A 27,392-nucleotide genomic window follows, 5' to 3' on the forward strand; every position below is an offset into this window, starting at 1 on the left:
TACAAAGAAAACCCATCACCTGAACTACGATTATCAAAATATTTTTTGAGACATCCACGGTGTCTCGGTTCTCTCCCAGAACAGCCTAGCCTTGCTTGGTGTCCTCCATCCCCAAGAATTTTTCTCTGCTGGGGCTGGGGAAAGACCCACTCCCTCCAGGGGCCTCTGTGGCACAGTGACCCCAAGGACAGAGAAGCCACTTACCTGGGAGGGAATGAGATGTCCAGTTCATACAACTTGTCTTTGAAGACAGACAGCTCTTTGTCGAATTCTAAGAGCTGCAGAAAAAAGGAAGGGATGCCAGTGAGCCATCATGGAGGAGGATGAGCACAAGGAAGGGACGTGCCAGCTTGGCTTGGGGGGGTTCTGGGGCCCCCAGGAAGGGCACTACCTTGGCAATCAAGTTGATCTCAGGCCAAGGATAGGACACCACCCTCCTCATGGGGGGGGGGGGAGGATGCTCTGACCTTCCTCCCAAGTGAGATCCCAAGAAACACCTAGAGCCATGTGGACCCAACACCTCAATCAGGGGTGTCCAGGAGACACCTCTGGAGGCTTGTGCCTGTGTGGGCAGGGCAGTAGACCCAGGGGTGATTTTAAAACCTCCTGGATTGGGTCAAGGTTCAAAATGGAAAAGAGCTCTAAGATCAGCTAGGCTTTGCAGATTTAAGCGCTATTTTAAACAGATGAAAATGGGTGAACTTGAAGCTCACCGTGACCCCAGCCAAAAGAGCTTTCCAAGTGGAGATTTTCTCCTGGTGTATGTGGACAGCAACTGAGTGGGGGACCAGAGGGCAGGACCCCCCCCCCCCGCTGATGCATGCCATCCGCACCCTACCATCCCGATGGCTCCCTCCTGTTTGCCTACGTTCATTAATCATGTCCCATCTCACAGCTGTGCTGATACTGCGAGGAGAATGGCTGCAGTTCCCAATGAGATGAGATTGTGGCCCCCTCTCCCTTCCACTGTCTCATCAATCATTCCTGAAACATGCAATTAGCAGCTACTAGCCCCTGCTAATTATTTGTGGGGAAAACCTCTACCTGAGCCACCTGCACTGAGGCTGAGGCTCCCCAAGGCCTCCCCCCACTTCTGGAGGCCTGGAGGCCCCCACTCCTCCATCTCCCTGACATAGCACTGCCACCCCAATGAAGCAGCTAGAACATTCTGGCACACTTGCTGACTTGGTAGCCCCACCAATGACCAAAGCAGAGGTGGGAGACCATGGATATGGAACGCTGCATATACTAATGATGGTCACGAGCATCCGCATCGGTGGGATTCCCAGCGGCAATGGAAGGGAGAGATTCACAAAGTTGGTTGGTCCTTCCTCCTTTGTTGTCTCCCAAGGGACTCACATGGGGTCTCCAAGACAGCCCCTGAAAACAAGTCAGGCTTTTCCTGGCCAAGGACCAGCACAAATCTCCCATGGAGAGAGCCCCACACCAAGTGACAAGCATCTAGGAGAGGCCCCAAAGAAACACAGTAATCCTGAAGCCCAGGAGTCCCAGCAAGGTCAGCTTCCAGTCTGGGTCACAAAGTGGGGCCCTACCATTCCAGAGGGAGACCTTTTCCTCATCTACCTCTGGGGCATGTAAGGATCATCCCGATGGTTCCTCTAACTGTTGGAATGCTCTGACTTTTTGGCTACTGATTAGAAAGTTGCGCAGGTCCTACTGGGAGGAGCCTGGTCAGGAGGCTGTTGGGGCAGGGGGTTGTTCCGAGGCCATATGGCCCATCCCCACTGTCTGGTTAGTCAACAGCAAGGCCACAAATGTGGACATCCCAGGACATCGAGTTCTGACCCACATGCCAAAGTGGGAGTTTGTTTTCCTTAACTTGGTAAATTTTTTAATGTGTTTAATGTATTTAATTTAAGGTGTTTGATGCATGTCTATTGATCAAGACTTTCATTTCACAGGGGTGAAAAAGTAGATTTTTGTTACAGTAAAAAAAGAAAGAATAAATTACAAGAAGGGGAACCCAGCCATGGCTTAAAGCAGCCCTTGACATCTTTCACCATTTCTAATTGCCAAGTAGCCTTTGCTGCCATTCCTCCCACAGGTCCCAGCTCTGTCCTTGGAGGCCAAGCAGAATGAGTCTAGCCAGAGGAGACAATTTTCTTCCCAACTTCAAGTCTTCTTTGCTTTCAATTGAATCCTCCTGTGGTCTCAATGTTCAGGGACATCAATCCTGAATCTTGATCCATACCCACTTTCCCAGGACATGACCAACCTTGGGGGGGGGTGGTCTCTACTGGATCTGACCTCCTCTTCATGAAAGGAATGACCCCAAACTCAACAAGTTTTTCATTTTTCATAATCTCTCGCACCCAGCTACGGACAATCTGTAGATTCGTCTAACAGAATGACACATTCTATGACATGGGAGGGCTGCTTCATGTGGCTGGGGGAAGGTGGAAATGTTGGCCTTGGGTGGATTGACATGCCTGGCTGCCAGCACTGCTGAGCAGCAGAGCCTGTCTAAGGCCTTGAGATCAGACCAGTGGTTGCTCATCAAATGGAGACTAGAGTGCCTCAGCAGGAAGCCTCTTGGAGACTCAGGCTATTTTCAAAGTTAATTTTTGTTATCCTGAACTTCACAAACACAAGCAAACAAGATTATAAAAAAACAGAAAAAGAAGATAGAATGGGAATTGGAAAACTGCAACGACACATGACTTGTATTTTTGAAAAGCTGATGATAAAGTCAATCTGGTTGTCTCAAAGCTACCTTGTCATTGTTACCCCGCCACCTGACAGATTGGGGCACTTTTAGAATGTTTTAATGACTTCCTTTTCGTTTTTGTCATCATGAACATTGCCACACCCCTGTGGCAGCAGGTTCTAGCACCTATCCTCTGGAGTCACAGTTGTTACTCTATTAATTATAGTTCTTAACTCTTTCCCACTGTTTTTCTTTAAAAATTTGTTCATATTGTATAAAATGTTTTCTTGGTTCTATTCATTTTGGTTTGTATCAGTTCACATAAGTCTTTTCGAGTTTCTCTGAATCCATCCCTTTATTTTTTATAAGATAATGCCAATTTATTAATGGATTCTCTTTTGGAACATGCCACCCAGAAATGCTTGCTTAGTGACTTTTGGGCAAATCATTCCAAACTGTTCTCCAGTTTGGAATTCACTGCTCCTCTGACAGTGTGTAAGTGTGTCAAGATTCCAGCAACTTCTCTAAAAGTTGTCATTTTCCTTTATTTTTGTCATCTATGATCTCTGGATTAGTGGAAAGTGAAAACTTAAGAGTTCTTTTAATTTATATATCATTAATGACTTTTGGAACATTTTTTTGGGGGGGGGGGGTAGGGGTGGTTGTTAATAGCTTGGATTTTTTCCCTTAATGACTGCCTGTTCGTATGCATAAACTCTGACCATTTATTTTTTTATTTATTGGAATCAGTTCATATCTATATATCTAAATATATTATATATATCATATAGATATGATAGAATCTCAGATCATTAGCAAAGTTGCTATTGAAAAAAATTTTCCCCCAATTAGGTGCTTCCCTTCTAATTTTAGTGCACCAATTTTGTGCAAAAAGTTTTCAATTCTATGCAATGAAAACTAACACTTTTACCTCCTGTGAGTCTATCTTTTATTTGATTAAGAGTTCTTCTTTCATCCATAATTATGACAGCTATCTTGCCTTGTTTTTCTTGTTTAAGATATGATCTTTTCTAGTTCGGTCATGTATTCATTTGGACTTATTGTGATGCATGGTGTTCTCTGCTGTTCTAAACCCACTTTCTTCCAGATACTTTCCATTCAACAACTTCTTTATTTTCCAACTGGGATGACAAGAGTTTTGATGTTTAGATATACTTTGTAGTATAAAGTCTAGTTGCGGTAGGAAGCCTGCCTTCCCACTTTTATCATTATTTTCCCCTGATGTTCTTGAACTTTTGTTCCTCCAGATGAATTTTATTACTATTTTTTTCTATTCCTATTTTTTTTTTTAAAAAGTAACTCTTTGGTAGATTCACTGCCATGGCATTACGTGAATTAATTTAGGTGGCATTATTATGTTTATTATATTAGCCTGACCCATATATGCATAATTATTCTCCAATGTTTGGGTTTGTCTTTAATTCTATAAAGTGTTTTAGCTAATAGTAATAGCTAGCAATTATATATAACTTTGAGGTTTGCAGCACTAAATATGATCCCATTTAGTCCTCATAACAACCCTGGCAGGTTTGTGCTTTTATTGTCTCTATTTTACAGATGAGAAAACTGTTAAGGGAACTGTTCTGGGTCACAGAGCAAGGAAGTGACTGAGGCTGGATTTGAACTCAGGTTTTCTTGACTCCAGATCCTATTCTTGATGCCCTGTACCACTCAACTGCTTCTAAGGGTAGCTATGTTCATATAGTCCTATGGGTGACACAATAATTTTATACATTTTGTAGTTATTTTGAAAGAATCTCACCCTATCCTTTCTGCTATGTTTTATTGGAAATACAATGAAAGGCGGGTGATTTCCACGTATTTATTTTATATCCTGCTAACTTGTGAGAGAGATTGTTTCATCCAATACGGAGATGAAGCTCTTAGGTGCTCTATACATTTATCACAATATCCATTTATAACAAATGGCAATTTTGTTGGGTTTATTTCCTCAATTTACAATCTAGTCTTATTGCTAAACTTAGCATTTCTAGAACCATATCAGAGAATACTGGTAGAAATGGTACTTCTGGATCTCAATGGAAAAGTGTTTCTCAATTACAGATCATGCTAGCTTTGGGACCTACATAATATTTACTATGTTAAGGAGCAGTTCATTTATTCCTTTGATTTTAAATGTTTTTAACAAAAAGGAGTATTGTGTATTTTGTTAAACGTTATTTCACATCTAATGTCGCAATGGGATTTTTAGTTTTTTCTTACTGATGTAGTTTAATGTCTTTAGTAAAACTAAAATTGGACTGAACCTAAATTTAAGGAATAAAGCTAATCTGATCATACTGTATAATCTTTGTATTATGATGATCTTTCCTAACATTTTTATCAATATTTTGCATTAATCTTCATTAGAGAGAATGAATCTTATTTTTATTTTTCTGCTTTTTTTCTTCCCCAATTAGAAAAATCAGAAGCATCACAGTGGGAATTTACTAGTATCCTTTTGCTCCATGGTTTTTACAAATAATCTATGAATACTGGAATTGTTCTATGAACTGTTTGATAGAATTCACTTGTAAATAATTCTATCTTTTCGAGATTCTTTCTTTTCTTTTGGAAGCTATTTTATGGATTTGTTCCTTTTTCTGGGATTGAGTTATTTTACTTCTTGATTTCTTGTTCCATTCATTTATTTCTTTATATTTTGGTAGATGTTCATATATTTCATTTAAATTATCCAAATCATAATGCCACATATGAATCCCATATTAAAATATCATAATTATAATGAACTAAATAAAATTAATTGCCGACTTATAATTGGGCACAATGGTTTTAGCAATGTCTTCATTTGATGTGGATTTTTAAAAAAATTTTTTAAATTTTATTTATTTTTTTTACAAGGCAATGGGGTTAAGTGGCTTGCCGAAGGCCACTCAGCTAGGTAATTATTAAGTGTCTGAGGCCAGATTTGAACTCAGGTACTCCTGACTCCAGGGCTGTGCTCTATCCTCTGAGCCACCTAGCCACCCCTGATGTGGATTTTTTTTAAATGGTCCGATGCTGGCAATTTTGTTTTCTTCTCATTTTAAAACCAAAATAACCAACAGTTCAATAGTTTTAGAAATAGCTCCTGCATCTATCTATCATTTCAATCTTTTTTAAAGACATTTTCTAGTATTTTTAAGCTCCATATCCAATTCATAGGTTTATTCTTTCTCACTTTTATTGGTGAAAATGTTAGCAATTTAAAATTTTAACTAAGAATTGCTTTGGTTACATTCTTATGTTACCTTCCTGGTGTTCTTTTGCTTGATGAATTATCTCATCTTACCAGAACTTGTTCTTGGATTCATCAGTTCTCTAGGATTAAGTCTTTTTTTGAAAAGGCACTTTGCTGATAAGAATTTGTATTGCATTGCGACCAGTAAAGGATGTGTTTGATATTTATGCTTTTTTGGACATGTTTGTGACTTTTTATGCCCCAACAGATGGTTGCTTTTTGCAAAAGTGTCATGTTTAGCTGAGAAATGAATGCCTATTTCTTTCTATTCTCATTCAGTATTATCCAAATGCCTATTGTATTAAACTTTTCCAAAACTTTCTATATAATTTCTGTAGAATTCTTGATTCCTTTTTTGTTGTTGTTGTCTATTGTTATATTTTTCTAGATCTAAAAGGGGTAAATGGAGGTTTCAATTATTAAAATTTTGGCGGCTCTTTCTCTCTATAATCATTTTTTTCCTTTTAAGTGCTCAAATATGTAATTCAGTGAATTTAATTATTTCTGTTACTTCAATGTCTTTAAACAGAATGTGATTTTCCTACCTACCTTCTTTGAACATGCTGTTGATTTGCCTTAGATCATGACTGCTTAGACCAGCTTTTTTTTTTTAACTTCATCTAAAGCTTAATAAAATCTGCTCCAAGAACTCATTTTCATTCTGAATTACTGGTGCCAGGAAGTACCTTAGCCCTGAAGATGGAGAGATGAGCAAAAATAAGAGTCCCTGACCATAAGGAACAGGTAGCTTCATGACGAGGCTGGGTGGTCCAGTGGGCAAGAGTTGGTCCTGGAGTCAGGACCTCAGTTCCAAACCTGTCTCAGACTCTTACTAGCTCTGTGACCCTTAATATCTTTGCCTTCATTTCCTCATCTGTAAATGAGGATAATAAGAGCCCCCCCATCACCGAGAATCAGATGACATATTATTTGTGAAGAATTTTGTGAACTTTCAAGCCCTACAGAAAAACTAGCCATCCTCTGAGAGCTCAGTCTAAAGAAGCACGGGGAAAGGCAAGGCACCATCTTAACCAGAAGCACACCATACTGCTTTCATCACCACTGCAGGGAACTGGAAGTACAGCAAATTATGGTGAGTGGATCACAAGAATGGCAGTATCTCAAGGGGCATGAGGTTTGAGCTCCCAGTCTCAGATGACTGGCCCTCCTTGAGGAGCAGGGCCTTTCTCTGTTTCCTTGACAACTCACCAGTGGGGATAACATGGTTGGGTGGAGTTGCGGTAGGAAGTGGGATAAGAGGTGAAATTCCATCAGGGAATTCAGAGTTTCCATCAGAAACCCTAGGGTCACCGTCAGAAACCCTAGGGTCCATCTTCCATTGGACCCATGATGCAGTTAATCCTTCTCAGTAGCATCTGTTGGCTTGGGACTCCAAATGATAGGAAATGAGCTAATGATCATTTTTCATTTTGGACTCTGCTGAGATTATAAAATCACTGTAATTTTAAATGATTCAATCATTTCCACATAAGTCATTATTAACTTTTGCTCATATGCTAGCTATTTAATTGAGTGCCAAATGGACAGAGTAAAATTAATTCTGAGTGGCACAAGCAGAGTTCCTTGTTGTATGGAAAAGTGGCCTGAAGTTCCTCCCCCCCCCATTTTTTTTTACCCCTGCCACACCAACACCTTCCTGGAACACGAGCAGAGGCCTTTAGTCCAGGGTGGCCATGGGAAGGCACAATGATCCTATTGGCTTATCCAAAAAATGTCACTCATGTCAAACACCAATATGTTATCATTCTCCACCATTTCAATAAAAAGGGCCTGGAACAATTCAGAGGGACCACAGCAGCTTCGGTCAGAAATATGAAATTTAAAAATAAAAACAAAAAAAGCCTAGATTGGTGTCCCTAAAAAAAAAAAGACTTTGCAGTAGGACAGAACCATGCCTCTAAAAGCAAGTAGAGAAAAGATGAAGAACTGTGAAGAAAGACTCTAAGGCTTGGGAGGGCAAGCTATTGAGCCACTCTTTGGTCATTCCTATGCCATCAGGCTCTGGGCACTGACCCATGGTCTACAGTCTGGCCACATTTGGATCTGCCTGCTGCAGGGTTGTGGGGAGGGCTTAGTCCTGTTCTCCAACTACCAATCTTCTGGCTCCATCACTTGGACAATCCCTATGACATCTAGAAATGATGAAATCCATGGTGACAGCCATTTTAAGAATTAAAGACAAAATGAAACCTTGGCAGGCTTTTGGTGGCACTATCCTCCTCACACACATCAGGGAAAGACATGACAGCCAAAGAAGGAAAGGGGTGTCATGCTGTTCCCCTGCTGAGCTGTGAGGCCAGAAGGGGAGGTCAGTTGGTTGCAGACGCATCAGGTCCATCTTGTTGTGCATGGCACTTTTGGCAGCCTGGCACTCACAAAAGTCATTGATCATTAATTTCCTCTCATTTGGAGTCCTAACCAGGGAATCCTGGTTGTTTGCTTCATGCTTTCTGAAGTGAGCTTAGAAAGAATCCCTAAATGGTGCAGGGACCCTGTCCTCAATGACACAGTGCCTGACCAAGACAAATGCCTGAGAAAGGAAGCCATTCCTGGGGTGTTGGTAAAAAGCATGAAGTTTGGAAATACTTCTCATTAGCAATGATCAGGAATTGCTGCAGCTTTCATTTGGGTCTTTTCTGCAATTTCTCAAGAGTTGCTAATAGTTTTCACATGGTTTGCCGGCATTCTCCTTGATGACAATGTTAAAAAAAAAAAAAAAAGGCAGGGTGGAGGAGGATGGCCTGGGGACAATGATGAAACAGCCTCGGGATAATAAATATTTGTCAGGGAGCAGCACATCTGCACCAATTCCACCGTTGCTGAAGAGACACCATACAGATAAAAAAAAAAAGGGCCGGAAAAATCAATGCTCTGGAGTCGAGCAGTTGCTAAACACCCAGAAAACATCTTTATCCAGCAGCCGGAGGGCTGTGGAAATTCCCAAGCCTGGCATCGGGGCAGCTAAGGAAAATTTAATCTTCCCAAATACTCATCAGGGTTCTCCATCCTGCGGCCCTGACAGCCCCACTTATAATTAATTATACAATTTCGATGGGAATATCGACTAAACAAAGCTATAAATCATAGAAAAAGTCAATAGGCATGGACACATTCAATCATGTCCCGACCAATGATTACTGCTCTTAAAATACAATAATTATTTTCAGGAGCCAGCTTGAATTAAATTTCTGTCAGCCTGGTACAAGCCCGGTGGTTGATGAAGGATGCGATGGATTTTGGGGGCCGAGTTCGGCCCAGGGACATTTATCCTCACCGAGAGGTAGTTTGTTCTTGGTGACCGTGGCGTGCGTGTTTAACTAGACCATGAAGATGGGATGAGCTCCGGCGGCTCATTATGCCATTTATCTTGGCCCGCTACAGTGGATCAGGGAGATTTCCTGCTTTCTCAAATGCAGACGAGCGGATGGCAGTGGGGCATTTGTGTGGGTACATGCCTGTGAGGCTGAGCTCAAGAGACAGTCACCATCTTGTATCACCCATGAAGGCAGATGGTTGCCTGGAGGTGACCTCCGGGGGCAGGCCCGGCTTTTGGAGTCCCATCTCTGTGCAATTGTCTTGCCATCAACTCCCTTATGAAACTGAATTTAAAGATGTCACATAGTCACAAAACATCCAAGAAAATTGGCATTTGTGAAAGCATGGCCTTTTACCCCGAGTGAAAAATGGTGACTCTGAAGTGGAAAGCTCAGCATCTCTTCCTGAAGACAGGAGTCTAGCATGTTCTCCCAAGATCCGGCCACTGCTTGGCAGTCAGCACCCAAACAAGGACTGGGCCTCCTAGTGTCAGCACCAGTGGCTCAGGAAAGTCTTTGCCTCTGATGGGCAGAGCTGGGATCCCCGGCAGCATCTTCTTCCAAGGTCACCCCATGGAGTGACCATTCTCAAGTTTGATCTTGGCTGGGGATGGCTCAAAACACCCATCCTCAGGGCTCAGTCTTGGAATACTGGAGCATCAGAAAGATTTATTGGGGGGGGGGGGCAGGGGCAAGAGACTCCTAAAAAACATATGTAAATGCAGACACATGTATGTGCTTGTGGACTTAGACGTGTGCCCTGTTGGTAGACTCAGAGAAAGATGCAGATTGATGGACAGATAAATTCTGCCAAAGGGTTTTAGTCAAGACAAGTCAAGCTCTCTGAGTCCCTCTTGAGATATAAGGCACTAATTTCCCAAGACCCTCCCAACCCCTGGAGTCTTGGAGAGAGCCCCTCCTCCAAGACTCACCCAGTGGTCAAGAACGTGGCTTGGCACTCACAGTTTCATTTCTTAGACTTGGCGGAACATGGCGGGTTGCTGGGGAGCAGGAAAACCACAGGCCAGGAAAGGGAATGGATGCTTCCTAGATGCTGCCAGTGTTGCCAGGCCTCAGGAGAGCTGGGCTGGTCCTGAGCATGGAGCTCACAGACCCCAGGAGTCCAGGGGATGCAGATGCAGCTCTACAGTACCCATAGCCAATGATGGGGACTCTGTCCATCTGAGCAGGCAGGCCATCAGGGTCTTGCAGGGTTCTAGGTCCCCAGGGGGTTCCCAGGATATGTGGACCAGCTGGCAGGGGCTTTCCAGACCCTTGGTATGTGCCCATAGGCTCCAAGGCTCTTAGTGAGTGTCCTTGGCATGTCCAGAACCAACATCATGCAAAGGAACAGATCCTGATTCCCTGTCCTCGTTGGGTAGAGAGGCAGGCCTGGCCTGTGTTTCTAATGGGAAGCATGACCTGGTACCACTTAAATGGGCAACACCACATGGCCTCACTGGATTCCAGGGACCCAGGACATGAGCCTGTGGATAGTTCTGGGAGACGGAGGCCAGGGTGGTCTGAGCAGGAGGAAGACTGGGGAACCAGGGTGGGGAAGGAGACTCACCGCTGTTCCATTGTTGTCTCGGAACACTTCTTGATTGAAATAATCAAACAGCTTCTTCTCTAACTGCAGCATGACCTGGGGCAAAAAGCAACATCACGTGGCAAGAGATAGCAGGCTCCCAGCAAAGGCTCAGTGGGCCTAGAGCTGGCTCCCCATCTCCCCTCCCCACTCCAACCAAGGCCTCCAGTCATGCTCAGCTCCAGAGGAGAGGTGGTTGGGCAGAAGGCTAGAGGTGAATTGTTCACCCAAATGAAAGTTAGACCAGCAAGGAGAAGGGGGAAGGCAAGGAGCCCAGGACAGGAGGTCAGATAAATTCTGAGAAAAGACTTTAGCCAAGATAAGTCAACCTTTCAGAGTCCCTTGAGATCCAGGAGACTCTAGGGAGCTTGGTTAGGGGACTGCTTTTCCACAACAGCTTCTTCCATACATGAAAGAGGTCATAGGTGGGGCAGCTAGGCAGCGCAGTGGATAGAGCACTGGCCCTGGAGTCAGGAGGACCTGAGTTCAAATCCAGCCTCAGACACTTTAAAACTACCTAGCTGTGTACCCTGGGCAAGTCACTTAACCCCATTGCCTTGCAAAGAAAACAAAAAAACAAACAACAAAAAACAGGTTGTAGGTGGGGAGTAGGGCACCTGGTCCCCCACAACTATAAGCAGGTCACTGGGGTTGCCTGTGGGGACTGGAAACACCCACCCACTTGCCAAGATCTGGGAACCCCTGGTGCACCTACCTTCCGGTCATTATCAGATTCACGGAATATTAACTTCACCACTTCGTTTGTGTCAGCTGCTCGGATGGTCTGCATCGTGGCTTTTGTACAAAGTGTCTGCAAAGACAGGCAGATGCAGCAAGAAGTTAGGTCACAAAGGTTCCACAAGAAGAGAAATAGGTTCATTTCCTGTCCACCTCCAGTCCCAGAGCATGGAAGAAAAGGCAAAAAGAGCTCCTGGAAAAACTAGGCTGGATTCCCAGAGCCTGATAGCAGACCCTGACTCTCCTTGGTGGTAGCATTGGGGTTTGCATCATATGCTCACAGTCCCAGATTCCCTTTAGTCACCAGCTACCAGCCTCTGCTCTAGTCAAACCTCCAGACTTTGCCAGCTGCCTAACAGATGCTGCATGGGCTCCACTCTACAGCCAGCAGGGTGCTTGGGGGCACGCATCTCACCAGAGGCTCCTGGCCTGTAGGTCAGGCCGTGAGAATCTGGCTAAGATGTCTTTCTACCTCTGCTGCCTCACTGGATTCCAGGGACTCAGGACATGAGCCTGTGGATGGCTCTGGGAGACGGAGGCCAGGGTGGTCTGAGCAGGAGGAAGACTGGGGAAGCAGACGAGAGTTTCGTCCTTCATTAATTCACCTCCCATGGGAATCCAGAACACTTCAGAACAGCTCTCATTTGAAGGTGATTGTTCTCACATCATGCCGAAATTGCCTTTGCATTCTTCCTCTCTCTTCCCTAAACCCTCACTCCCGGTTCTGCCCACTGGGGCTAAGCAGAACCAGCCTGATCCGATCCCTCTTGCACAGGATGACCTTTGAATCTTTGAAGAGGGTTTCCGACTCTCCCACTCTCCCCACTCCCCCCTTCCCCCAAGCCTTTTCTTCTTTGGTCAATGGACCCTCCTCAGACTCGGTTCCAGGATCATTCCCATTCTGTGTCCTCCTTAGGGGCGCTGCAGTTTCAGATGAGCCAGAATATAACTATGGACAATAGCCAAGAGAGGCAGAAGTTGGTTGCAAGGGATGGGTCAGAGATCTGGCTCCAAATCCTAGCTGGCATCCAAAGAGAAGGGACCACGCGAAACTGGTGGATGGTGTGTCATCACATGGGAGTTCCTTTTCCCACCACTCTCCCAAGATGAGCACCTCTTTGTCCTATGTGACCTTCACAAGAAGCCTATGAGGCAGGTACTGTTCTACAGATGGGAAATTAGAGATTAATCAGGTCCATTGACTTACTCAGGGTCACACTGCTATTAAATGTCTAAGGCAAGATTTGAACTCCGGTCTTTCTGAATCCTAGACAATGCTTTATTTACTGTGTTTATGAGCTACCTCAAACCAATCTGACAGGATGAATGTTTTAAGAAGCTCCAAAATCACCCTGGCTTTGCCCATCACACTGCAGATTCAGATTGGTGGCATCTACCCCTGGATGACTACTCTTTCAGTGCAGTCATTCCATCTGACACACACACACACACACACACACACAAGCGCGCGAGACTGTTGAGCCCTTTTTGTTCAGCACTTTGCAAAGATCTACAGCATTCCCCTAATGTACCTGTCTAGTATTCCTGTCAAATAGCACAGCCACCTGTCTTGCTGACATCAGGTGGGCTCCCCTGATCATTGCTTCCATGTAAAAAACAATCGTTTTTATTTTGGCCAGAAACCCTGAGGGTCTTGCCCTGATTTGTTTTTTTGCCTCATTTCTTACCTAGTCTTTATATTATTGTTGTTGTTGTTGTTGTTGTCATTATTATATTTGGTGAGACAATCAGGGCTGGTTAAGTGACTTGCCAAGGGTCACACAGCTGGTAAGTGTCTAGTATCTTGAGGCTGGATTTGGATTCAGATCTTCCTGACTCTAGGGTTACTGCATTATCCACTGTGCTATCTAAGTTGCCTCAGTCAAACTGTGACTAGGGAAAGACCTTAGCTTACAAAGCCCAAGGTGTGCCACTGCATCCAGGGCCATCTCCAGTCATCTTGATCCTTGTCTGGAGAACAGGGTGAGGTGGATGACTTTGAATAGTGCTCTTTCATTCCAGTCCTTTTATTGCTTTCCTGATGACATGGTCCTCTTCCAGAATGAAGGCCCACCACCAACAACCACCTTTTCTGTATGTTTACTGAGCTTCTCTTTCATACTCCATTGTAGAATTTCCCAAGAACAGAGCCAAATCCCATGGGTCTAGACTCCGCTTTCCTCCCTTTTTTGGAGAGATAAGAGTCATTTGCCCATCTCCAGGGTTATGATTCCTCTTTTGATCCTTTAGGACCTGAAGATACTTCATCTGGGTAAGAGGATGTGGACTCTCATGGATGCCCATCAGGGCCCTGAAGACACATGGAACTTGCTGAATATGACTCAGTAGGCCACATTCTCCTGAATGATAAGAAGTGGACATTACCTTTGAAAACCATAACTTGTTAGTGCAATTCTTCTACCTGTTCATAGAGCAACAGTTATTTGTTAAATGTCTACCATGGGCACTGTGGTTGGCATGAGGAAAGAGACACAGTGCCTGGGCATCACCAAGCAGGATGTTCACAGACTAGCTGACTGTGCCCAAAGACAGATGAAGGAAAGAACATGAACACAGGAGGGGAGGGGCCTCGGCACTTCATCTTAGATGCAAGGCTGGGAGGATGTGGCCCCTGCCTCTTGTGACATATCACACACACACAAACACTGGGGAGAAGCGCCCTGGCAGATTAAGGTGAATGGATCCTAAAAGAGGAAGTCCAGCCTAGATACAAGCTTTTTCTTTCTCCCCATGTTACACTCCTACCCCTTCCCCAGGAGAAGCATGAATGCCAAGGGCACGGGGAGGGAGAGGAGGATCCTGGAAAATGAATGTCCCCAAAGAGTGCCCAAGAGCCAACGTCAGGGCTGGAAACAAGGACACGTCCACAGAACTGGGTCCCAGAGGACCTTCATTGGAAAGGACTCTACTGGCTCCCAACTGAGGCTGAGAATTAGTTTTGGCTTCCATTATATCCTCTCAGCACCCATGGAAGCCACTGTCCTCGCATCACCCCTGTCAATCCATCTTCAGCCTTGGTTCAGCTCTCTGACCAAGGAATTCCCTCCCGTCTTGCCATCTGGCTGTGTGGGCAGTCAGCCGCCAACAAGGTCGTCTGCTGGCAGCCATCCCCTAAGTCCCCCCACCCCACCCCTGCCCCCAACTAACCCTATCCCTCCATGGTAGGCATTGAAATTCCAGGCACAGCCCAGTTAATCGGGTCAAGCCCCTGAAGAGCGCCTTTGGACTCATGTGTCACAAATCAGTCTGGTTGCCTTTAAACACACGGCAGATTAGAACACGGACCAAAGCGGAAAACCACCCGCCCGCCGCCACCGCTTAAAGCTGCCTCTAAAGCCCTGACAAGCCGCCGTGGCCTTCACTCCCATCGCCTTCCCGGGGAGGCTCAATGGGGTCCCCCCTCCGAGGCCAGCATCCAAATGCTAATGGGCTTAAGGGGCTTAAGCAGCTTTTGGGAGTGAATGGGCCTCGGAGAGGGGCTCCCCAGACGAGGCTGGCCCGCCCCTGGCCTGACTCAGGGGGAGTTGCCCTCCATGGGGCATCTGCCTAAGAACCCTTTCTGTGCTGGGCCCCACTTGGGGGGGGACAATGGGGGCCCTGTGCACACGCACACCTGTACACAAGCATGGACTCACTCCCAGACCTGCCACACGCATGTGTGTGCACATACAGAGAACAACACACAATCCCATGACACACACATGTCCTCATTGCATGCACACACTTGTGTCCGCACATACATAGAACACATGCTTGCACATACATGTTTTATGCTAGCCAATCTCGTCTCCATAGCTATACTCAAATAGAACAAATTCTTGTACACACACTTCCTCACTGCATACCTACATTCGTGTCCACACACTCACATAGAACACCTACCTGCCCAAACATCCTCAATGCCCACCTATACTCATGTACACACACATCCTCACCACACACCCACACTCATGTCCATATACTCACATAGAATGCACGCTTGCACATGTCCTCATTGCATACCTACATTTGTGTCCACAGTCACATAGAACACATGCATCCTCACTGCACACCTACACTCATATCCACAGACACTCACATAGAACACGTTTGTACACACATGACCTCACTGCACACCCACACTTGTGTCCATCCACACAAGCACACTCAATAGAACATAGGATTGCCCCCAAGACATATGTACTCACTCACATATCCATGTAGATACCACACCTATCCCTTACCCCAGACACATGCTCACAGCCCCCAAATCCAGCCCGAGTTGCCTTCCCAGCTGGGCCCGGCCCCTTCCTCAGAGCCTTTCAGCTCTCCCACAGCCGGAGTCAGCCAAGCAGAAACCTTCCTGGGCTGGGCGCCTCTCCAGCTTAGCCAGGGATTTCCGTTTTTTGTCTTTTAAGGGAAAAAATCAAAATGCTACCACCGCGTCTGGGCTTTCCCAGGTCTTTAGTTTCTTGCCATGAAAAGCAACAAGATCAGCAGTAGAGGAAGGGGAGTTAGTCGGGGGATGGGGCGGTTACAGAGGCCCAGAGGATGTGGTGGTCGTAGCTCTGCTTTTCACTTCAAGTAGGGGGCTTTTCAGCCCCAAATCCACCTTCCAGGGCCCCTGGGAAAGGCAGCCACCAGCCCAGTGGGCAGTGCTCCATGTGGGTCAGAGTTTCTCCTGGGTGGGGGGGAGCACTGGCCTCAGCTCCCTCTGGCTCCACGAGAGCTGGACTCTGACTCCCTGGAAGGTGGTGTGGGTGTTGCTGACCAGAGTGGTCCAGGGCCACAATGCCCCCTGTCCCCCTCTTCCAGGGAAGGGTCAGTGGCATAGTTGCTCCTTGGGTCAGGGACCAGGGAAGAATCTAGGGGAAAAGGCCCCTTCCATGTTACAGGAGGGGTTACAAAACACTTGATAAACATTAGACCCCTCAGGCCTTGGTATCAACCTATGGGGCCAAGTCTAGAGTCACATCACTGTCATTTTATGGATGACAGAACTGGGGTTCAGAGAGGGCAAGGGGATTGACCAGCATCATACAGCTCCTAAAGGTCAGAGGTGGAATTTAAATTTGTAGTCAAGAGAATGGTACCCACTGCACCATACTGCCCCTCCCCAGATCTCTCTCTTATGTTGTCCAGGAAATAGCAATGTCATGGTGGACCCTGTACACAACAGGCAAGGCTCCTCTCCCATTCTGACCCACTGGACCGTCATTCCACACTGTGCCCTATGCCTGATGCTCCATCTTCCCAAGGGGAATCCTGACAGTGAGAGGTGGGGTTGGAGGCCTTGGACCACAAGAAGCGCCTGTCACTGGACCTTCCCTAAGAGCCCCCGGGAGCAGACCTTACCCTCCCATTGTGCAGATGAGGAAGCAGAGGCAAGTCCAACAAAACAAACTCACCACGTGACAAGAGAAAAGACAGGTTCTGAACTGAGGTCCTCGGGCTGAAAGCCCAGAGTTCCTCCAAGGACACCCACCAGCATGACCTCACCAAACCCAAGGGGAGGGTGGTCTGGGGAACAGGGCCAGGAGCCAGGAAGACCCACTCCACCTGCCAGGGCCTTCCACCACTGGCTGCTTGTGTTGGACCAGCCCAGGCACCCCAGATTGACAATGTGGCTCCTAGCCTCCAGGAACTAGGTCAGACCCAGGAAGCTTTTCAGTGTGGCGTGGTATAGCATGGTGGGCAGAGGGGGTGCTGTGGCCCGAGCAAGCCTCGGAGCTGGGCAGAGCCCGCCAGATGCTGCATTGTCTTAGGGAAGAAGCGGTGTTGGGAAGAAGTGGGGGCCAGCGGCCACATGGCGTCCCGTGCAGAATAAGGAAGGTCATTGTTTCCGGGAAGCTCTGTCACTTTGGTGACTGCGGGACAAAGAGGTGGATGTTGACTTTTTAGCCAGCAGATTAAAACCAATCGGGCCAGATGTCCCCAGCCTGTTTAACATACACAACGCTGCTGCTCTGACGGCCCAGGGAGAGCGACTGGGCTCTGGCAGGGTTTGGCGGCCACAGTAATGACCTGGGAGTCAAGGCTGGCCAAGTGACCGGGAGGCGCAAGGATGCCAGGTGGTCAGGAGTCCTGGGACCCTGGGCAGGACCAGAAATAAGGCAGGAACAGCGGATGAAATGGGGGATCCCCCATAATACTCCATGGCCTTCCTGCATCAGGCATGCCCGGTTTTAGACCCAGACTCAGAGGCATTCCCCTCCGCTCACCCCTGACACAAGTGGCCCCCTCCTGGAGCAGCAGAGTCGCTTCCTGGAGTCAAGGGGGGATGGAAGCACCTCCGAAGGTTCCAGGATCTGCAAGCACATGACCCAGACCTTTCAACATCCTCAAGGCAGGCTGGGTTAGAGGGCTCCCATGCTCTCACTGTGCTGCCAGTCCATGGGCTTGCCCCCAGGCACTGACAACAGACAAGTTGGGTTTGTTTCCTGGAGGACACAAGCCTCCATAGTGAGAACCAGGCCTGGAGACTGTCCTTTCTGCAGAAGACCCCTACCATGACACAGAGCTTAGCACCTTAAAAAGAAGCCCACCAAAAGCTGCCTTGGAGGCAGGAGGAGATACAAGCAGTCTCCTGGACACACACAGTGGGCCTGGGTGCTCCAGAACTTGCTTAATGGAATCATCGGGGGAGCAGCAGCCCAGCCCCCATGGGAGGAGCCCATCCCATTAAATTAATTAAGCATCTCTCCATCCACCTGCTCCCTGGCTTCTCCCCCCCCCCCCCCCCCGCCCCCCGCAAGCTCAGCTTGCCAGAGGCAGCAAGCGTCCCTGGCTAGTACCCACTTGTTGCCAGGCCAAGTGGCAAAAGCAAGCAGGTTGGCCTCTGCCTGGCCAGCCAGGAGTGGGCCCACGGTGGGGGGCATCTCTTGAGGGTCTTCTTGGCCAGCGCGGGCCATCACACCAGAGGAGGATGCTCACGGTGACCACTGCAATGCGCCTCCCAGCTTTCCAAGCATCCTTGTGGTCCCTGGGGGAGCTCTGGGGCTGGTGGGTGGGTGGGTGGGCTTCCAAATACACTCCACCAATTTTTCATGCCCATCCCTCTAAATGTGACCCTGCTCTGAGGCTTTTATGCCTCTGACAACTTCACGCAGGAAAACATGCAGCCCCTCTGATAGCGTGAAATCAGGAACAAAGGCCCCAGGAAACAAAGGGCCACAAGGGGCTGGACGCTGCCGGGGCCCAGCCTGCTTCCAACCTCAAACAGATGTTCGCTGCTCGGGCCCGACTCCCGAACAAGCTCAAAGGACAGAGTGGTCAAAGGAAGGGCCTGAAAGCCAGCTCTGAGGACTCTAAAGAAAGGGCGGCAGTGCGCGCCAGGCTGTCAACGATAAATCTCTGCAAAGGAACCGCGCGATCATGAATGCCAATGAGATGCTGCGCATTCCGCCCAGCCCCACAAGCCAGCCACTTCTGGAAGGTCTTTGGCGCTCATTTCCGGTGACCACTTACTTGTTTGCTTCCTTGGCCCAAACCCCTCCTGGAAGCCCCTCCCAGAAGCCCCTCCCAAGAACCCCTAAACCCTAAGAGTGATGAAAAGGTGACCTGGCTGAGAAGGGGGGTGTTTCTGCTCTCAGCCTTCTCACCAGCATTATTTCAGAACCAAAGGAGTCCCAAGGAGGCCTCGCTGGACTTGGAGCTTTTGGGAGGAGCCCCTCCCCCAAGGCTGCACTGTGCTCCAGAATCCAAGGTCCATGCATGCGGGAGGTGTATATGGGGGAGGGCACCCAGAGTCCCCCCTACCCCAAGAAAGCCTTTGCTCAAATTCTGCCTGTTCATGAGTCATATCCCCAATAGAAACAAGCCATGAAATGCCACCCCCCACCTCGCTGGGGTCAACTCCCTCACCATTGATTACCAAGGACAACCACCTTTGGGATGGGGCGTGGAGATGCTTTCTTGGGAGAGACAACAGCAAGAGGCAACTTCGAAGGGCTTTCATTTTAAGCCAAAGGGGTGAGGGAAGCAACAAAGAAACCCCCCAAAACCACAGTGAAATAAGGCAAACAGCTCTATGAGCAGCTTGTTCCTGATCTCCCCATCTAACCCTTGAGGCTGGGGGTGGGAATGGGGCCCCTCATTTTGAAGCTTCACCATATTCCACATGGGCTTTGGGGTCACTCAGGGTTCGGGGCTGGACCTGCATCCGGCCAGTCACCAGACTCATCCTTTCCTCCTCTCTTCCTCTTGCTGGTAGGTTTCAGGGACCCCAAGTCCCCTGCCCCCAGAAAGTTTATGTCATCCAGAAAACCCATAAGGCCCAACAGTTCTGACGAACCTGGGCCAGCCTCCCCAGTCCCACCTCAACCACTGAGTCCCATCCTCAGGGAGCTAACAGTCTGCCCACTGGGATGGACACCTGCTCCTTGGGGGCAAGGAAGCTCCCCGCCTTTTCAGTGTCCCAGGGGACATGGCCCAAGTGGAGACTTGGGATTCAAAATGACCGTTTCATGACACCACCACCAGCTTCCACCTCCATGAAGACCAGAGGTTTGGGGAGCAACCTAAGAAGAACTCTGTGTGTTAGCCGGGACCCCTCCCAGGGGTGTAGTGAGATTAAACACACAGCATAGACTCTGCCTGAACCCAGGTGGACGTTCTTGGCAGAAATCCTCGAGTGGTTTTAGCTGCTTCCTTCTCCAGCTCGTGTTATGGAGGAAGAAACTGAGGCAGAGGGGGAAGTGTCTTGCGCAGGGTCACTCAGCTCGCAGGCATCTGAGGATGGATTTGAACTCAGGGCTTCCTGATTCTGCACTAATGGTTACTCCCTTCTCCCTTCACTCTGAAGAGATTTCCACTCTCTCAGGCCTGAGTCCGGCTAACTCTTGCCTGGAGAGTCTCTGTAGAGGGCTCATTTTTGGCCAGTTGGCCCCTGGGTCTGGAGCCTGGCTCTCCTCCTCTGCACCCCTACAATCTCTTCCTTCCCCACCATCCCTGGCCCGGGGCCTCCCCTACATAGTGACCAACTGAAGGGGCAGAGATGGGGAACGAGGGAGAGCCACGGAACCTGGCAGTTTGGCCAGCAGCCTGGCAGGGCGGTGCCTCCTGATTAGGGGGTCTTTGCACTAGCAGAGGGGACCAAGGCCATGCCAGCTAGGGTCTTTGTGCCCCTGGGCACTGGTTCAGCTGCTTGGTGAGAACAGAGGGCTGGCCGGGCCTCTCTTCCTCCTCTCCAGGCTTGACCATCAATGCCCCTTGCCAGGTGGGGGAAAGGGAGCGCCCAGAGTCAGTATGCAGATACAGAAGAGGGGAGACAAGGCAGACATGAGGGTTCTAAGGAGTGGGGGCCCAGAGCGGAGTCCTGAGGAGGAGGGGAGGGGGACTGCGGGGGGGCATTCCAGGCAGGGGCGATGGCTCCCAGACAAATTCTTACACTGAGTGGGATGAGATGCGTTAAATGTCAGAAGTCATTGGGAGCCCCGGAAAATTCCTGAGCAGGGGTTTCAATATCCCCACCTTGGCAGCAGCCGACTAAAGTGGATGTGAGATGGCAAGACCAATAAGGAGTTCAATGCGGGGGGCGGGGCTCTGGCCTGGAGAGTGGAGCTGAGGGGTTTGAAGGTGGTGTATGGCACCTTGGGAAGGTGGCAGGTTGGATTTGGGAACCGGCGGGATATGGGTGCATGGGGGGAGGAGGAGGATGTTGAGGGTGCAAATGAGATGACTCCTCAGAAAATGCTGCTAAATTGACCAAAGGTGGTGGACCACCGACCGCGTCCTTCAAGGGCCAAGCCTGTCCCCGGCTGCCTGCCCCGTGATGGATGTCCTCACCACAATGGCACAAGGGCGCCTGCCCCCACTGAGGAATCATGGATCATCATGAGCATCACTGCATGGGATGGCTATCAATAAAAGCAATCTGGGGATTGCTGGATGAACAAAGAGACATTTCCATAAAAGGTTCATCCATTCCATCCATGCCATTGAGGCAGAGCCTTCACTGTGGCTCTTGTCCCTCCCCAGGCTCCCCAGGAAGCTAGGAGGGTCACCAGCGATGATCCCCCCCCCAGGCTCCTGAGCCCTTCCTGCAGTCCTAGCGAGGACAGGCCCAAAGGCATCACTGATCACAGACCCCACTTTCCCCTGAAAGCCCCTGCAGGAGCGTCGGATGGCCCCCTGACAGGGGAGAGCAAGCCCAGACCGCAGGGGCTCCTTGGGGCTGACATCACTGCAGCCTTTCTCCCAACCCACAAAGGGCCTCTTGTGTCCCCAAGTTGCTGGGACGGACGCAGAGATGCAGTTAATGAAAAGACCCTATTATGAGATGTTGATGTCAGGGTCCCTAACAAATTGTTAACTGTGGCTCCAGAAAACAACATGTGACCAAGAGCCCCATCTCCTCCCGCGGACGCTGGGCAGCGTGAGGAGGCTTTGGGGAGGACAGAGGGGTCTCGTTCAGTCCCATTCTGCCCATCCACCCCGGGGCTCATCCAGCTCCTGCTCCCCTCAGCCCCAGAGCACGGCTTAGCAAGGGGATGCTGCTGGGGGCCCAGGAGGGGGGTGGGGGGCAGCCTGCCTCACCTGTGCCAACCAGCTGGTAGCATCACCTGGCTTTTAGCCTCAGGTGCAAACCTTAGCAGATCTTAGCACTTCCCATCAACCTTGTCCATGTCCTCTGTCCTTCCTGGGGGCCTTGGAGGGACACCTGGAGGCCCCCTAGGCCTCCACCTCTGTCCTCAGGGAGGGGAAATCATGGAGAGTGATCTGATGCCATGCCCTCCGGGGTTTGCCTGGATCGATGTCCTCGCTGTCCTAGGGCTGCTCCTAGGCCACCTCACAGAGTCCGATAGATGAGGGCAAGGGTGCAACATCCTCTAGACTTCTGTTCGAGGCAACCCCCTCCATTTGTCAAGCACTCCAGTCGCAAGTCAGGTAAACAGTCTCAGAGTGATTCAACCCGTCCTGGCTGAAGGATCAGTTCTCTTCCCTTGGAATCATGTGGCCTCGTGTGTGTGTCCCAGTCAAGTGGATATTCATCAGAAATTCTGGGCCTTGAAGGCCAACTCCTGAGAAAATCAGACTCAACCACAATTCCATGTCTGCTCATCAGGACAGTCCGAGAGACCCTCTGAGTGACTGCACAATCCTCTGGGCTAGCAGGAGCCTGTGGAGGTCCTCCCTCCCAGCATCCTGGGGGGGCTCAGGCTCTGAGTCAGACCCCACCTGAATCCTTTCTTTGCAAGGAAGAGCCTGCAGAGGAAAGGCCTCTAGGATGGGGTCCATACTGGGCCTGATCTCAGGGCGGGGACTGGTGGAGAGGACAGGGGGCCACACGGGGGCCCTCACCTGCGATGGTGGACCCCCGCTGGCCCCCACTTTGACCAGGACTGTTGGTCTGGGCCCATGGTGCCAGATAGAAGACAGCCTCCTGGGGGTGGGGGTGGGGTGGAGAAGCTTGTCTGGGGTCTGGACCCAGCTGCTCCTGGGTAATTTCATGAGCACTGTCTCCATCAAGGCATCCAACCTTCAGGCCGGGCATGGTTTTCTGCCCCATGAATGGAGCTGAACATACCCCAATTCACTTCTGTTGCTCCCCACTGCTTCCTTACAGCAAACTTCTCAGCTGGCATTCAAGGCCTCCACAAATGGGCATAACCCCATCCTTGGCTGTGTTCCAAAACCCAACTCAACCAGCTCACTTGCTTCATGCCCACTTGCCCCCACCCTGGTTCTCCCAAGGTCTGATATAATCCTCCTGCCCATTTATGACTGGTCAAGCCTGACCATGCCCTCACAACTCTCAGGTAGAATCTTGCCCTGATGGGTGAACTCCACTTACCCCCAGGTCTCATTGAGCGGTGTAGATGGGAGGGAGGGAGGCAGGGCGGGGAGAGAGACCTATGTACACTTGGCGGAGGGAAGATGAGGAGAGAGAGAGGGGAGGGGAGGGGGAGATGTTGCCCTTTCCCCACAGGAGACCAGGGTTCTAACTGTCTGACCATAGCCCCTCCCAGGCCTGCCCAGTAAGCCCACGCAGGGGCATCTCAGAGCAGAGACCCCAGCCACCCATCTAGGCTCCAGCTAGTGTAGAAATGTGGAGAAAACCAGCAAAGGGCTCTTGGGTCCATGGGCGTCCATCTCACTGTCAGCTAGGTGATGAATGGCAGGTGTGGCCACGGCCCGTCCGGGCGCGGGCCACACGGGGACGGGAGCCGCTGGTACGGCTGTCCCTCTTTGTCCCTGTGGTCCAGCTGAGCCTCCCAGCTGCCCAGGGAACAATCGTAGCCGCACGCGGCTCTGAGCCCATGGGCTGCAGCATGAATTGGTGGAATGATGGCTGGTCTATTAGGGAGCCCCAGATGATTACATTTCAGTGGGGTATGTTTTAATTCCAGCCCTCCAAGGATCATCTTTTTGGTTCAATTTGCATCTGAAATCAGGGAAGCTGCCAAGCCCTGAGATTCATTGCATGGCCCAGGGCCCAGGGCCATCTTGGCCGGGGGCACAGATTGGGGGCTGGGGCACCACTGAGGTCTCCGAGACCCTCTGGGGTGGCCGGAAGCCGGCAGCCAGAGGATGAGCCAGTCATCAGGCAGCAGCTCCCAGACCAAACAATCGCCTCCTTTAATTTACTAGTGCGACGAAGACACGGCTCATTGGCCCCTCGTTGTTTTGAAGATGGATTTAATTAACCTCCAATGAATCTTGCCAGAAAGCCTGGCAGCCCCAGCCCTGACGCGGGGATATCAGCGGAGCAGCCAAGGGGCTGGGTAAGGGGATGGGCAGAGCCCGTTGGGGCTGCTGATACACTGACTGTTCCTCCAGGGACCTGGCCCAGCTTGGGGGGCTTGGAAATGAAAAAACAGTTGGATTTTCAAAGGCATAATCATCTCTCAGCTCCCATTTCCTCTCACCAGCATCCCTTGGGAAGCCATCTGTGAACTTGGGGAGCACCCAATGCCCTGACAATATAGAGAAGGCTCCCTCAGTGGGGCACAGTCCCCCTCAGGGTGGGCTCTGTGCCTTCTCCTGGGCCCCCATTGGTGACCTCATCAGCTCCCTTGGCTTTGTTCATCATCTCCATGTAGATGACCCCAGATCAGATCTCTTGCCCTGGCCTGGGAGGCAAGGGAGGCTTGGGGGCTCTGAATACTTGCCCCAGTAGAGCTGCCCCCACCAAGGCTCTTGAACCCAGAATGACTTGGCAACTGCTCTCCCTGAGTGGGTTCTATGATCCAGGAAGTTGGGGGCATGCTCTGTCACCAATGGCTAACCGGTGTGGCCTGAGAAAAGGGGAACCCGAGAGCTCGGGACCCTGGCCCAGAGGAGACTGAGAAGTCCCTCTCCCCATCCCTGCCAACTCCACCCCTTCTTTTGGGTCAGGAGACCCCCTTCAAACAGTGTAATGACCACAGTGATGTTCTCCAAGGTCCAGAGTTTGAGATCATCTCTCAGCTGAGGGATGGGGTGCCGGCAGCCCCTACACGTGGCATGGGCAGAGAGAAGACCCCTGGACAGAATTTGTTGGAGAAGGCCCTTGTTAGTTCTCCCAGGACTGAGCCGAATGAGGTCCTGTTCCAGTCCATGCCCCTGGGTGCTGCAAATGGAGAACATACCCAAGCAAAGGGGATTTGCAAAGGTCACACCAAGGGGTACTCGAACCCAGGCCCTTGGACTCCAAAGGTCAGCCTCTTGGCATGCCTCTGTGAAGTGTCCTTGACCAACTTGTCCAGAATTCCCCCAGAGAAGCCGAGAGTTCTCCCACACTCTCCTTTGGGAGCAAACGGGGTGCCTAGCCCTGGCCCATCCTTGGCTGCAGAGGGAGGTGGGGCTTGGCCAGGCCCCTCTCTCCTGGGGCCTCCTGGGCCTCCACAAACCCCCAGTTTCCATGGGAGAAGAGAAGGATGTGGGGCAGCTCAATCAGAGGGGGCCCTGGCTACCTGGGTGGTCTGGGGCCTACTTCCTCCTGGGTAAATGAAGGGGCAGACAAGGGGCCCTAGGGAGGCCTCCCAGCTCTAGGTAGTCCATGAAGGAGTGAGATCAAGGGTCTGGCAAGGCCTTTACCTCCACCTGGTTACTTGGGGGCCCTGGAGGAGCTGCGGCATACCTTCATTTGTGCTTCTGGTTGATCTTCATCCCACATGTGGAAGGAGGGCCTGGGGAGCGGCTGGGTAATTGTCTGAGGGAGGGAGGAGGGGAGGCAGGGAGGCCGGCTTCCTGCTGAAGAGAGCCACCCCCACCGGGTTCTTCCTGGCATGGCACGGAGCTTTGGCCTGGAGTCAGAAAGACCCCAGTTCAAATTCAGTCTTAGATGCCGACTGGCGGCATGACTTTCTGCCTCACTTTCAGGATTAGTAAAAGCAGTGAAAGCCATAGACCTCATTGAGCCCCAGAGGTATAGGTTGTCGCAGTATACCTGGGCCAGGTCAGCAGAACCGAGGACATGGGACCCATGGGGTTGCTCCTGGCCTTCCCCCAAGTTGAGACCCATCTTATAAACACAGAATTTTGTTGTTTGAACATCAGTCTATCAAAGTGTCAGGAAATGGAAGCCTGGTCTTGCTGGAGTCCCTCCCGCAGTGCCCAGAAGCTTCCTCCACCATAGTCAGAAGAGGGCTGAACAAGGGCAGCCAAGAGAAGGGGCCGGCACAGTCCTGGGGACCCACACAGGCTCCCGTCAGCTTCCAAGGGCCAGGAGCCCCATGGAAATCATGGCAGCCTGAGAGAAGGGGAGCATCCAAGCCCTGGCACCCCACGGAGCCACCAACGAGGAGCTGCCAATGAGAGGCCGCCCCCTCCCCCAGCTCAACCTTGATTCACTATGAGAGGTAGGGGAAGGTCTCAGAGCTCCAGAGCCCTGTGGGTCCATTCTTCTCCATCTCCATGATCATGCCAAGCTATGCCACTGGAGAGGAGGAGGGGAAGCAAGCTGCATGCTGGGTGACCCTGGACAATACCCTTGACTCTGCCCACCTTGGTTTCTTTAACTGTAGAGCAGGCCTGGCCCACAGGGCCATACGGCCACGGAGCTGGTCCAAAAGGCAGCATACTGGCTTCCTTCAAGGACAAATTGTGCGCAAATAATATCTGATTAAATGGCCAGCTCTGCCCGGCAGCTGACACAGTGCAGGGCAGACAGCCCCAGATAACAAACGACCCCCAATCAAGGCGCACATCGCCGACACATTTATATGTTTCTTGAGCAAACAATACAATTATGGACGATTGATTTTTCTCCCTGTCTTGGGAAAGCGCCAGCTCCACTCTCAGTGGGTAGTGGCGTGCAGACATCAAACGGGGCAGCAGCCTTGACCGGCTTCCAGTCTGTGTCTTCAGAGGATGCCATGCCACAGCGAGTTCTCCCAAGTGAAATCATCCTAGGAGCTGTAACTTGGAGGGGTCCAAGATGGCGAGCAGTTCACCCTTCTGAGGGGCTCATCTGTGCGGGGAACCTTGACTCTCCAGCTGGAGTCCTGGCAAAAGGCAGAGCCTTTGGGGAGGCAGGCCAGGAAGAGGAGCCAGAGGCCGAAGTCCCCTGGAGTCATCTGAGCCAACCCTCCTCAGGCTACCCAGCCTGCGCCCTCCTAAGGGTTTGGACCTCCATCTGTACCCTTCCATTCATACCCCAAGGAAGATTCTGGGAGGTGATCTGTCCAGAAGCGCCGGCTCTTTCAAAGGGGAAACTTCTGCTGCTAGGCGTCATCGAATCCTCTAAAGGTTAAGGCAGGTGTGTCAATGGCAGCTGGAGGAGCCTGCCGTGGCTTCCAGAAAGGCCCTGCTCCCCCCACCATCTTGTCCCATCCCGGGTACCTTGGGCCCCTCAGGGGGTCTGCCTCTCCGGAGCCC

General features: G+C 50.1%; 1 protein-coding gene across 6 annotated transcripts in view; it reads right to left on the reverse strand.

Annotated features, from left to right (window-relative positions):
* INPP5A (inositol polyphosphate-5-phosphatase A) overlaps nucleotides 1–27,392 on the reverse strand; it is a 193,827-nt gene that overhangs the window by 13,474 nt on the left and 152,961 nt on the right. For all 6 annotated transcript variants that reach the window (XM_074232115.1, XM_074232118.1, XM_074232117.1 and 3 more), the window contains 3 exons: nucleotides 11,569–11,664; nucleotides 10,836–10,910; nucleotides 205–278 (listed from right to left, as the gene is read on the reverse strand). In XM_074232115.1, the coding sequence (XP_074088216.1) occupies nucleotides 205–278; nucleotides 10,836–10,910; nucleotides 11,569–11,664 (245 nt within the window). The remainder of the gene's footprint in view (nucleotides 1–204; nucleotides 279–10,835; nucleotides 10,911–11,568; nucleotides 11,665–27,392) is intronic.

The sequence above is a fragment of the Macrotis lagotis genome, chromosome 4 (assembly GCF_037893015.1).
Source record: "Macrotis lagotis isolate mMagLag1 chromosome 4, bilby.v1.9.chrom.fasta, whole genome shotgun sequence".
NCBI classification, from domain to species: domain Eukaryota; kingdom Metazoa; phylum Chordata; class Mammalia; order Peramelemorphia; family Peramelidae; genus Macrotis; species Macrotis lagotis.